Source organism: Rhinoraja longicauda, chromosome 2, assembly GCF_053455715.1.
Source record: "Rhinoraja longicauda isolate Sanriku21f chromosome 2, sRhiLon1.1, whole genome shotgun sequence".
NCBI lineage: Eukaryota > Metazoa > Chordata > Chondrichthyes > Rajiformes > Arhynchobatidae > Rhinoraja > Rhinoraja longicauda.
In genome coordinates, this window is record NC_135954.1 from 96,957,166 (window position 1) to 96,970,383 (window position 13,218).

Sequence of the window (13,218 nt, forward strand, 5' to 3'; positions counted from 1 at the left end):
GATGTGAGTAAATTCTATCCAGAGGAATCTTCAACAATTTCCCCATCATGGACACAAGGGTCACTGATCTATGATTTCCTGCCTTGTCCCAATTTTCCTCCTTCAACAGAGGAATAACGTTGGCTATTCTCCATTTTTCTGGGGCCTTGCTTGTGGCTAAAGAGGATACAAGAATCTCTATCAAGACCTCTGCTCTCTCCTCTCTCAATAATGTGGGATATATCTCATCAGGTCTTGGGGACTTCACCTTATTTTCTGAAGTCCTAAAACATCCTACTTGATATTGATTCCATGGATGAGCATCCCATGCTCATCATATCCCATGCTCCTCTATTACTTTCATGTCAGGTGATCAATGGTGGTTCATGAGGAATTCAGATTGGCCTGGAGTAGCATCAGGCATCAGATTAGAATTCTGCAGCTCCATTACATGTAATTCTAAATGCTGGTGGACAATTAGGCAGATTATAGAAGAAGAGGGCTTCAAAAACATCCATATCCTGAATGATAGCAGAGTCTAGGATGTGAGTGCAAAGGACAAGGCACAACTATGTTCAGCCAGAAGTCTGAAAAAATTATACTTCTCAATTTCATCTTGAGATCCTGCCACACAGAAGGCAATCTTCTTCCAATTTGATTCTCTCTGCTATATTAAGAAACAGCTGAGAACACTGGATACAGCAATGACTGTGTACTGTCAATTTGCACTACAGAACTAGTTATACCAAACTCTTCAACAGCAGCATTGATCCCTACCCTCATGTTTCTAACATCTGGAGTACCTGCAGCAACCATAGCAAAACACTGGAAAAATATCGGTAGTAAAGAAAGCAAACTCAATGCTCACATTTATTTCAAGAGGGCTTGCATTTAAAAACAGGGATGTAATGCTGAGGCTCTGAGTTGCTGGTAAGGCTGCATTTGGAATATTGTGAGCAATTTTGGGCACCATATCTGAGGAAGGATGTGCTGGCTCTGGAGAGGATCCAGAGGAGGTTTACAAGAATGATCCCAGGAATGAATAGGTTAACCTATGATGAGGGTTTGTTGGTACTGGACCTGGACTCGCTGGAGTTTAGAAGAATGAGGGAGGACCTCATTGAAACATACAGAATAGTGAAAGGCTTGGATAGAGTGGATGTGGAGAGGATGTTTCCACTAGTGGGAGAGTCTAGGACTAGAGGTCATAGGAAAGTGGTGAGGAGAACTTTCTTTAGTCAGAGGGTGGTGAATCTGTGGAATTCTTTGCCACAGAAAGCTGTGGAGGCCGTCAATGGATAATTTTAAGGCTGAGGTAGATAGATTATTAATTAGTACAAGTGTCAGAGGTGATGGGGAGAAGGCAGGAGAATGAGGTTAGGAGAGATAGATCAGCCATGATTGAATGGCGGAATAGACGTGATGGGTTAAATGGCCTAATTCTACTTTTATCACTTATAACCTTATGAGCATCACCTGTAAAATCCTCACTTGCAGGATAAGTCAATCAGGCATATGTTCTTAGTTGGCTATGTTGGCAGGATGTTTTCATGACTGACTCCAGAATTCCAAATTAACAAGCAGATGGGGGAAATGGATGCAATAATGTCTGTTTGCAGCCAAATGACTGACTCCTGGAATCTAACCCTGACTGCTCAAAGTGGAAAAGGAGCATTTGGAGTGGTATTGAGAACTTCGAAACCATGCATCGGACACACAGAAAGGTCATGCGTAGTCAGCAGAATAAGTGGATCACCTCTCAAACTACCCATCCCCTGCCCTGGTTGGAAGCTTCTTGATAGTGGATTTCCTCACCAATAACCTGTTTGCTAACGCACCTTATGGGTTTTGCAGGGATTGTTCCATACTTGATTGTGGTCACAACTCGGTTATGAACCAAAGAGTTGAATCCCAGAGATGTGAGAGTGACTTCCCTTGACATCAAAGCAGCCTTTGTAAAGATGAACACAAAAAGCTGGAGTAACTCAACAGGACTGGCAGCATCTCTGGAGAGATAATGTTTGCATCATAAGTGCAGGCCAATGCCTGTCTTGAGTAAGAGCATGTTTAACTACCTTGTCATTCAATATCACCACATTGCCAAGTCACCCACCAACAATATCTTGATGATGATGATTGACTGGAAACTCATTTGGATCAACCACATAAATACTGGTAATACAAGAACTGTCTAGAGACTGGGCATCACGTAACTCATCTTCTGACACCTCAAGATTGGCCCATTCCATGATTTCCACGATTGGACTTTCTTAATGGAGAAATCTTCCACAACAACATGAGGTTTGCCTCATTGAGGATATACAGTTTACTCAATCGTCACCCCATCCACAACCCTCAACGTTCATTCCCTCCCACTGTTGAAAGTTTTCAAGCTCAGACAGGCTTTCATTTTCTGGCTTGCTACAGTATTAACTTTTGGATCGGCAGCACTCTATCATTGCCATTCCTCTGACTCAGGCTTCTGAGGATTCCGATTTCCTTCCAACCGACGTATGGCGCAGTGATCCTGTTTAATGCCCCTTATTATGTACATATGTCCTAATGTCGTTTCCTTCACATTATCAGCTTTTGTCTGATTATACCCGTGAAGTACTGTGGAATGTTTATTATGTGAAGTTGTTACATAAATGCAAGTTGCTGACTGGATCAAAAATGGATAACTATACAGAATTGGATACACTTCTCCGTGCATTAAGTTTGTGTGTTCACATGCATTTCTAAAAAAAAACCCTATTCATAGCAAATGTATAATTTGCACTGTCATTTTCCTTACATTAAACATTGCTCACCACGTAAACCTGCATGAAAGTGCGTTTGAATGCGTAGATAATGGAGTTTCATATTTTCCTTTTCCCCGATTCTCAGTCTGAAGAAGGGTATCGACCCAAAACATCACCTATTCCTTTTTTCCAGAGAGGCTGTCTGACCCGCTGAGTTCCTCCAGCTTTTCGTGTCTATCTTCATATTTCTAATGTTAGTTGAATCTGTGTGTTAACTACTTAAAATGCTGTTATGTTCATGTGTTATTAAACCATGTCCAACTCTGAATACAATAATTAATTTATTTGTGTTAAACTATTTCCAATTATGAATACAAATGAAAATTCTAAGTATGTACCTTTTTTGCAGCAATGGTTAATAAATAAAATTGTGTACAATTACAATGTCTTACAGTGATCTTGAAGATGATTTGCTTAGTGATGACTGGGGGTTGAGCAAAAAGGTAAGGCAAAAGTTACTGGATTCATTCTTTGGAATGTCCACATTATATTTCAGTGTTTTTACTTCGCTTGTATATATTTCTGTGTACTGAAAACAACAGTATCAATGGTAAATGTTCTCAAAAACAATTAAGTGCACTAACTCAGAATCAGAATAGCCTTTATTGTCATCCAAAAAACCCCATGTCTTTTGGACAAAATTCCGTTACCCACAGTCGAACAATAAAAAGCAATAAAAATAAAGCAATAACACACACAATCACAAAACCAACACGAAACAAAAACACATCCATCACAGTGAGTCACCTTCTCACTGTGATGGAAGGCCAGAATGTCTTTTCTCTTCCCTGCCGTCTTCTCCCGCGGTCAGGCTGTTGAAGTTGCCACGTCGGGGCGGTCGGGGCTACCGACATTGAAGCCCCGCCGGGCGGAGTAAATCCCGCGGCCTATCCCAGGCCTAACTACCATCCTGATAGACGTACGGAAACATAATTGGACTAGCCATATACCTGCAGTTAATATGAGCAGGACAGGTTAGGTTTACTATGGCAAATATTCTATATAGGAGCCACAGTTTAAGAATAAGGGGTAGGCCATTTAGAACTGAGATGAGGAAAAACTTTTTCAGTCAGAGAGTTGTGAATCTGTGGAATTCTCTGCCTCAGAAGGCAGTGGAGGCTAATTCTCTGAATGCATTCAAGAGAGAGCTAGACAGAGCTCTTAAGGATAGCGGAGTCAGGGGGTATGGGGAGAAGGCAGGAACGGGGTACTGATTGAGAATGATCAGCCATGATCACATTGAATGACGGTGCTGGCTCGAAGGGCCGAATGGCCTCCTCCTGCACCTATTGCCTATTGTCTATACTTTGGCTCCGAAAGCCATTCCACAATCTTACAGATTGAAGTTGGGAATGAGGTGGAATGATTTGCACTATGACCACTACCTTAAATGTTTACCTCCACTAACACAGGTACACCATGGTTTTACTCTGCACCGTCATTGTCGGACATGATTCTTATAAGGGAGTTATAAGGGGCTATAGCAAGGAAACAGTTCTTTAGACTCACCTAGTCCTCGCTAACCATCAATCAATCAATCCATTTATACCAATCGTGCATTAATGACATAATATATTTCCCCATGATCCCATCAGCTATTCCAAGATTCTACCAGTCACTTACAAACAAGGGGTAAATCACCAGGGCACCGAGATGGAACCCCCACGGTCACAGGAGAAATGTACAAACTCCATATAAAGAGCAGTCAAGGTCAGGATTGCATCTGAGTATCTGACACTGAAGCAGTGATTCTACCAACTGTGTTGCCCTATCATTGGTTTGAAAGTTTTGAGCTACTTGAAGAATGTTATAGAGGACATTGTAAAGACAGATATTGAGGGTCATGGAAGTCAAGACAGAACAATTGTTACCTTTGATAGAATGTTTAAGAACTGGGAAGATCAAGTGAAGAGTGAACAAAAGTGACAAGAGATAAACCTTTTTTTAACAGGGGAATGCCTGGAGTTTGGTATATATTGCCAGTGACTGTGAGGAGAGATCTCATTGCAGTGTTCAAAAGGGAGTTGGATAAGAATCTGAAAGGACCAGTTTTGAAGGGTTACAGGGTGGTGGGTTTTATAATAAAATTAGTGGAATTACTCTTATGAGAAGATACGGGCTTGATTGTCTTCTGAAATGGTCTTTTGTGTTTTAACCATTCTGTTGGCGGGCATCTTGCAACAGCCACTTCCAGGGAAATTGGAAATTGGCATTTAATGCTGATTTTGTCAGTGACATCCATGCTAAAACCTGAGAGGTGCATGATTTTGTGGGGATTATGGGGAGAAGGCAGGAGAATGGGGTTAGGAGAGATAGATCAGCTATGATTGAATGGCGGAGTGGGCTTGATGGGCCGAATGGCCTAATTCTGCTCCCATCACATGACCTTATGTGCAATTACTAAATCATGCTCCTAAATCTGGTTATATTTTACATTAAAATGAACAATGCAGTAAAAATACATATTTTTCCTACAAATCAAATGTGACTTTATTATTAATTGAAGTAATAAAAATGGCTCTTCAGTTCACCAATGCAGCAGAGTCAACATCAGGTTATGAGCAGTCAAATCAAGTAGAGAAAAAATACATGAATTATACAAATTTTAAAGAAGGTTTCCATTGAAGATTTCTCACCTTGATGAACATCTTACCTTTATCACTGGTATGAAGACATTGCTGGCAAATGTTTTAGGATACCTTTATAATGGTGTATTTCACTGAAAAATACTTGCACAGGATGCGAGAGATGTATTTTCAGCATGGAACTCTCAGCTCTGTTTTTGTAGTTATTAATGTATTTGTTTGTGTAACAAAACATAGAATGATACAGGCACGCCGTGTTTAAATAAAAAGCCGTGTATGCAATATCATTATTTGAGAATACAGTAAAGCATAATGCTGATGTGTACAAGAAAGACGTAATTGAAATATTTAAGGAATGTCAATTTTCAGATTTCTGTTTGGTCTTGGTTGTATCAACTTTTCAGTTTGTTGATTTAGAAGATAAAAACTTGACGTGAAACAAAGTTGAAAATTGCTGCAATCTGATAGTTTAAAACAGAACTTGCTGAAAGCTTGTTAGAGAAGGAAATTTAGAGGTAATTCTGAAACGGTAATTGAAGTGGATTTGTTTTTTTTATTTGCATATTAGAATCTGTCGGACCAATCTGACGAAGAACTTGATGATAACCTTTTGCAGAGTGATGAAGAAGCAAATGATAGGTACAGTAAATTATCTCGTGCAGTGTTTTCTGTGGAGTTTCAAAATTATACTATCACAAATATTTCTTTTAACCAAACCAATTGGTCTATGATCATGCAGATGTACAGCAGTGCTGTTTTGTAATTAACTTCTCTCCAATTGATGTGTGTAGATTTTCGTACAGAACTGCCTTCTATACTCTGAACCAACTGTCTTGCCTGGTATTTGCTGTTAAGTTAAATTCTAATGATTTCAACAATGTAAACACAGGTCCACCACCGATTTTTTTTCCACCATTGGTTCCAGAGCCATGTAAGATTATCACTTTTACAGGCCAATAGTGGTCCTCAGTGGATTAGAATGCTCTGCCTAGGCTGCCGGGGTGCTGTGATACCAGCCTGCAAAGTCGTCCTTGGGAGTTGGCTATGGGAGCGGATCCGACCTGGAAATTCGACCCGCCGATCGGCTGCAGAAGTCCCAATGAGGTTGTGTTTCGCTGCCTCACCTGGTTTCAAGTGATTTCAAGTTTGTTTTTGTAATTTTGTCTGGATTAAAAGAGGAGCCAGACCATCAGTTGTCGGAAGATCAGTGGTGGACCTGTATCTTAACATTTTTGCATGATGAAATGTTACGTAGAAAAGTAGAACATTGGTGTAGGCCATTCGGCCCTTCGAGCCAGCACCGCCATTCAATATAATTATGGCTGATCATCCAGAATCAGTACCCCATTCCTGCTTTCTCCCTATATCCCTTGATTCCGTTAGCCCTAAGAGCTATATCCAACTCTCTCTTGAATACATCCAGTGAACTGGCCTCCACTGCCTTCTGCGGCAGAGAATTCCACAGATTCACAACTCGCTGGGTGAAAACCACAGATTCACAACTCTCAGGGTGAAAAAGGTCCAACAGTAATATTGTTCAAATCTTTCACATTGACAAGTACATTCCCCGCATGCCTTCTCAGATTAAAATATCAGTAAACAGTCCTTAATACCAGTTGCATCATTCTCAGTTAAAAAAAAAACGGAAAGCAAAGCTGCTGAGGACCATTTTGTTTGGTGAACACGTATCATCGATGGCAGGGTGAAAACTAAGGGTAAAACTATTAACAGAATCTTGAAATGCAGTGTCTTTTGACATCCTTAATGTTGCGAGTGTAAGGATTGACTTTTACCGTAATTTTCCTCATAGCCCCATGCTTGCAAAGTTTTTAGCTCCATTTCATCACCAAATCATTCTTGGTTTTGTTTTGTTCATCTGTGACTAATCAATCCTGCAATAAAGTTATTATTTTCCTTGCTTATATTTTCTTGATATTCTCAGCGAATTTCACAATCGTTAATGATTGTATGCGGAAATATGCAAATGTTGGTTCAAAATGCAAATTCTTTCATGTCTGGTTGGTTGTTTTTAACTCTTGTAACTACTTAATTCATTAATTGGTCGAACATGTTTTCGCTTTTACAAAAGCTATATTGATTTTGTATATTTACCTCCAATTTTGTCTGCCTTAATAATGTCATTGATAATGGTGTCTAATATTTTCCCTGTGACAGATAAACTGTTGTTTCATAAATACACAGAAAAGATGAGTAGGAATGGGCCAAACGGCTTGTTGAACCTTTGCCCTTCAACACCATATTCCCATTCTCTCCCCGTACCACGATTCTTTTGTCGTTGAAGTATTAGTGGGTGACCATCTTGAATATGTTCAATGACTTTGCTTCATAGCTCTTACAGGCCAAAACTAGTTTAGGCATAATCTTAACCTCAGCAAGTCTTTGGAGGGGAGAAGTTATTCCTCTCCTCTTCTTTAAGAGGGTGATCCCTGGAGAAAACATTATTTTGGGGTCTCCCCTCAAATCATACACATTTCAATAAAACCATCACCTCTCATTCTTTTAATTTCCAATGATTAGAGGCCCAATCTTCTTAATCCTGCATATTTCAGACCCTTCATCCCAGGGATGAACGTAGTGAACCAACTCTGCACTGCCTTCACTGTAAATAAAAATGGAAAATCATATGTGCTCCAGATGTAGTTCCATAGTTTCATCAAAACTTCCCTACTTTTCAACTCAATTCCTTTGCAATAAAGGTCAGCATTCTATTCAACTTTTTGCTTTATCTGCATGCTGCTCCTTTGTGTGTCGTGCACTAGTTGCCCATTGACCTACCTTCATCCTTCTCATTTTCCCGTATTATACTTGTCAAATAATTGTCCACTCGTGTTCCAAGGTTCCTCATGTTCTCCTCACAAATTGCAAACTTGCTACCACTTATCTGTGTAACATCAAATTTTCCTGCAGTATTTTTTCAATTCTTTCATCCAAATTATTTATGTAGGTTGAATATAGTTGGGGGCACTGACTTCACCAGTTACTGATTGTCAATCCAAAAGTGACTTGTATATCCCAACTGTTTTCAATTAGTTAGCCAATCCTTTATCCATACCAAAACAGTGTCCTGAAATTAAGTAAGAGTTCTGCCCCTTAGAGCTATCTGTAATCTGATTTCTTCAGAAATAAAAAAAAACAGTTTTCTTTAGTAATCCATATGGTTTCACTCTACATAAACTTATAACTTCATATAATCCCCTAAAATTATCCATAATTAAACCAGTGGAATGAATATATATTGTATCGTTATTAATGAAAACCATAAAATATTTTATTTGCTAGCTAACAAAATGTTTTTAATGCATGGCAGAATTTACGCAAGGATGATTTTCTGTAAGTCATGTCATTCTTAACCAAGAGAACACCCGTATACTGATGCCAAACTGTGCTTTTCTACTTTGTCTCCTTCCTGTATTGAATAAAAATGAGGCATTTGCTATTTTCCAATATAAAGGAGCATTCCCCTAATCTAAGGATTTTAAAAATCAGATCTGCAAGTACGTCAACAAGAAACAATTGCAATTTGGCTGGCTTTATTTAATATGCTATTTTTTTCTTCCTTATTAATCTTTGAGACATTGGTGTTTTTTTAATATTCTATCCTTCCATCTATCCGATAACCCATCTTTGCACAATTATTATCACAATCAAAGGTCTTTTAGTTAACTTCATCTGGTTGGGCTTCCCCTTGGAGGTTTGCTTTCTTGTCGGAATGTATCCATTCTCTACTTTCAAAAGATCTGACCATGTCTCAACTGACCAATGAGAGGGCCATAATCATAAAAGAGGACTCTTGAAACTGAATATAAAATTCAAATCATTATCTAATGATAAAGAGGATTGAGGATCACAGTCACCTGGGTGTACAGATCCAAATATACTCTGAAGGTGGTAGCACAATTAAATAAGGTGGTGAAGATGATGCATTGGATTTTAGCAAAATTAACCATGGGATAGAATATATTCTCTTGACTGTTATGGCACATCCTTTACAATCATTAATGAGGCCACAGCTGGTGTATTATATTAAGTTCTTGCTGTCATAATATAGGGAGGATATAATTGTACTGCAGTGGCTGCAGAGGTTAATACTGGTGGATGTCAGTCACTGGATGATGGTCATTACGGCAAGTTACTTTTTTTAAATTTTGCACTGGGATGATAATGGTCTTGAAACAGGTGGGAACCTAAGATTGGAATAGGGAGAGGTTAAAGATGTCCACGAATACTCTTGCCAGCTGGTCCATGCTGGTTCTGAGGACACAAGGAATCCATCCAGGCCAGTTGCTTTCCGTGTGTTCATTCTTGGAAAGCCGATCTGAAATCTCTGGTGGTGACCATGGTCACCACTGCATCCGAGGCTGTTGGGGTGGGTGACATCATTCCACGACCTTCTGCTCAAAACAAGGAACAGTGAGTTGTAGTGTAGACAGTTTATCTCCCTATTTAAAAAGTGATGTATATGCTTTGGAGCCAGTTATGTGAAGGTGTAGGAGGTCGAATCCAGGGACGGAGATGTTATCCCATCTGAAGTTTGGAAGGGAGGTGACTGCATTGAAACATACAAAATTTAAGGTTCTGAGGATACTTGACAGGAAATCTGTCCAGAGAGTGTTTCCTCTTGGGAGGGAATGTGGAATTGGCTCAAGGGGGTGCAGTTTCAGAATAAAAGGTAATCAATTTAAAATGGAAATGAGGTATTTATTTTTGTGACGCATAACTGTGCTGATAGTTAGGAGGCTGTGCCATTGGGTACATTGAAGGCTGAAATGGGAGTTGAAGTTTATGGGGATAGGGGAGGAGAGTGGACGACAGTGGATGATATCTATCTACATATAGATTGGGTGAATCAAATTGGCAGAGGTGCTGAGGAAGAGGATTTCTTGGAATGTATACGGGATAGTTTTCTCAACCAACATGTAGAGGAACCAACGAGAGAGCAGGCTATTCTAGACTGGGTATTGAGTAATGAGGAAGGGTCAGTTAGCAGTCTTGATGTGCGTGGCCCCTTGGGCAAGAGTGACCATAATATGGTTGAGTTCTTCATTAGGATGGAGAGTGACTTAGTTAATTCAGAAACAACAGTTCTGAACTTAAAGAAAGGTAACTTTGAGGGCATGAGACGTGTATTGGCCAAGATAGACTGGCAATTGATTCTTAAAGGGTTGACGGTGGATGTGCAATGGAAGGCATTTAAAGACCGCATGGATGAACTACAACAATTGTTCATTCCAGTTTGGCAAAAGAATAAATCAGGGAAGGTAGTGCATCCGTGGCTAACAAGGGAGATTAGGGATAGTATCAAAACAAAAGATGAAGCGTACAAATTAGCAAGAAAAAGCAGCCTACCAGAGGACTGGGAGAAATTCAGAGTCGAGCAGAGGAGGACAAAGGGCTTAATTAGGAAAGGGAAAATAGATTATGAAAGAAAACTGGCAGGGAACATAAAAACTGACTGCAAAAGCTTTTATAGATATGTGAAGAGAAAAAGATGAGTTAAAACAAATGTAGGTCCCTTGCAGTCAGAAACACGTGAACTGATCATGGGGAACAAGGACATGGCAGACCAATTGAATAACTACTTTGGTTCTGTCTTCACTAAGGAAGACATAAATAATCTGCCGGAAATAGCAGGGGACCGGGGGTCAAATGAGATGGAGGAACTGAGTGAAATCCAGGTTAGTCGGGAAGTGGTGTTAGGTAAATTGAATGGATTAAAGGCAGATAAATCCCCAGGGCCAGATAGGCTGCATCCCAGAGTGCTTAAGTAGGTAGCCCCAGAAATAGTGGATGCATTAGTGATAATTTTTCAAAACTCTTTAGATTCTGGAGTAGTTCCTGAGGATTGGAGGGTAGCTAATGTAACCCCACTTTTCAAAAAGGGAGGGAGAGAGAAAACAGGGAATTACAGACCAGTTAGTCTAACATCGGTAGTGGGGAAAATGCTAGAGTCAGTTATTAAAGATGGGATAGCAGCACATTTGGAAAGTAGTGAAATCATTGGACAAAGTCAGCATGGATTTATGAAAGGCAAATCATGTCTGACGAATCTTATAGAATTTTTCGAGGATGTAACTAGTAGAGTGGATAAGGGAGAACCATTGGATGTGTTATATCTGGACTTCCAGAAGGCTTTCGACAAGGTCCCACATAAGAGATTAGTATGCAAACTTAAAGCACACGGTATTGTGGGTTCAGTATTGATGTGGATAGAGAACTGGCTGGCAGACAGGAAGCAAAGAGTAGGAATAAACGGGTCCTTTTCAGAATGGCAGGCAGTGACTAATGGGGTACCGCAAGGCTCAGTGCTGGGACCCTAGCTATTTACAATATATATTAATGATTTGGACGAGGGAATTGAATGCAACATCTCCAAGTTTGCGGATGACACGAAGCTGGGGGGCAGTGTTAGCTGTGAGGAGGATGCTAGGAGGCTGCAAAGTGACTTGGATAGGTTAGGTGAGTGGGCAAATGCATGGCAGATGCAGTATAATGTGGATAAATGTGAGGTTATCCACTTTGGTGGCAAGAACAGGAAAGCAGACTATTATCTGAATGGTGACCGATTAGGAGAAGGGGAGATGCAACGAGACCTGGGTGTCGTGGTACACCAGTCAGTGAAAGTAAGCATGCAGGTGCAGCAGGCAGTGAAGAAAGCGAATGGTATGTTGGCATTCATAGCAAGGGGATTTGAGTATAGGAGCAGGGAGGTTCTGCTGCAGTTGTACAGGGCATTGGTGAGACCACACCTGGAGTATTGCGTACAGTTTTGGTCTCCTAATCTGAGGAAATACATTCTTGCCATAGAGGGAGTACAGAGAAGGTTCACCAGATTGATTCCTGGGATGGCAGGACTTTCATATGAAGAAAGACTGGATAGACTCGGCTTATACTCGCTGGAATTTAGAAGATTGAGGGGGAATCTTATAGAAACTTACAAAATTCTTAAGGGGTTGGACAGGCTAGATGCAGGAAGATTGTTCCCGATGTTGGGGAAGTCTAGAACAAGGGGTCACAGTTTAAGGATAAGGGGGAAGTCTTTTAGGACAGAGATGAGAAAGTTTTTTTTCACACAGAGAGTGGTGAATCTGTGGAATTCTCTGCCACAGAAGGTAGTTGAGGCCAGTTCATTGGCTATATTTAAGAGGGAGTTAGATGTGGCCCTTGTGGCTAAAGGGATCAGGGGGTATGGAGAGAAGGCAGGTATGGGATACTGAGTTGGATGATCAGCCATGATCATATTGAATGGCGGTGCAGGCTCGAAGGGCCGAATGGCCTACTCCTGCACCTATTTTCTATGTTTGCATATCAGATGAGTCATCATCTTACGGAATCATGGAGCAGATGAGAGAAGCCATTTTTTCCCATTAATTTCTGAATGTTTTGTGAATGTCAAAGACTGCAGTCAATAAAGCTGACAAGTTTAAAACCCGATGACCTTCAGGGTAGTGCTTTTGTCTGATGTCAAATTAGTTCTATGAGTGCAACAGTCTGCTTTCCTTATACTTGGTCACATCTTTGTGGCCACCTGGAAGAAACAGGGTGACCCTGAGATATGTCGCTAGTGTAGGCTTCTGTCATCTGCTCCATGATTCCGTAAGATGATGACTCATCTGACATTGCTGTCGTCCACTCTCCTCCCCTGTCCCCATAAATTTCAACTCCCATTTCAGCCTTCAATGTACCCAATGGCTCAGCCTCCTAACAATCAGCACAGTTATGCGTCACAAAGCATAATGTAGCTAGTCTCTCTTGGATGGCGGTGCGTCCAGATGCAGCGGCTTTGTGCTCCCCTGACCGATGCAATTCGGAGCAGCCCAGCACCGAACACGGCT

General features: G+C 40.6%; 1 protein-coding gene across 3 annotated transcripts in view; it reads left to right on the top strand.

Annotated features, from left to right (window-relative positions):
- rbm33a (RNA binding motif protein 33a) overlaps positions 1–13,218 on the top strand; it is a 143,322-nt gene that overhangs the window by 10,661 nt on the left and 119,443 nt on the right. For all 3 annotated transcript variants that reach the window (XM_078424779.1, XM_078424787.1, XM_078424795.1), the window contains exons 3-4: positions 3,175–3,223; positions 5,934–6,004. In XM_078424779.1, coding sequence (XP_078280905.1) covers positions 3,175–3,223; positions 5,934–6,004 — 120 coding nt within the window. The remainder of the gene's footprint in view (positions 1–3,174; positions 3,224–5,933; positions 6,005–13,218) is intronic.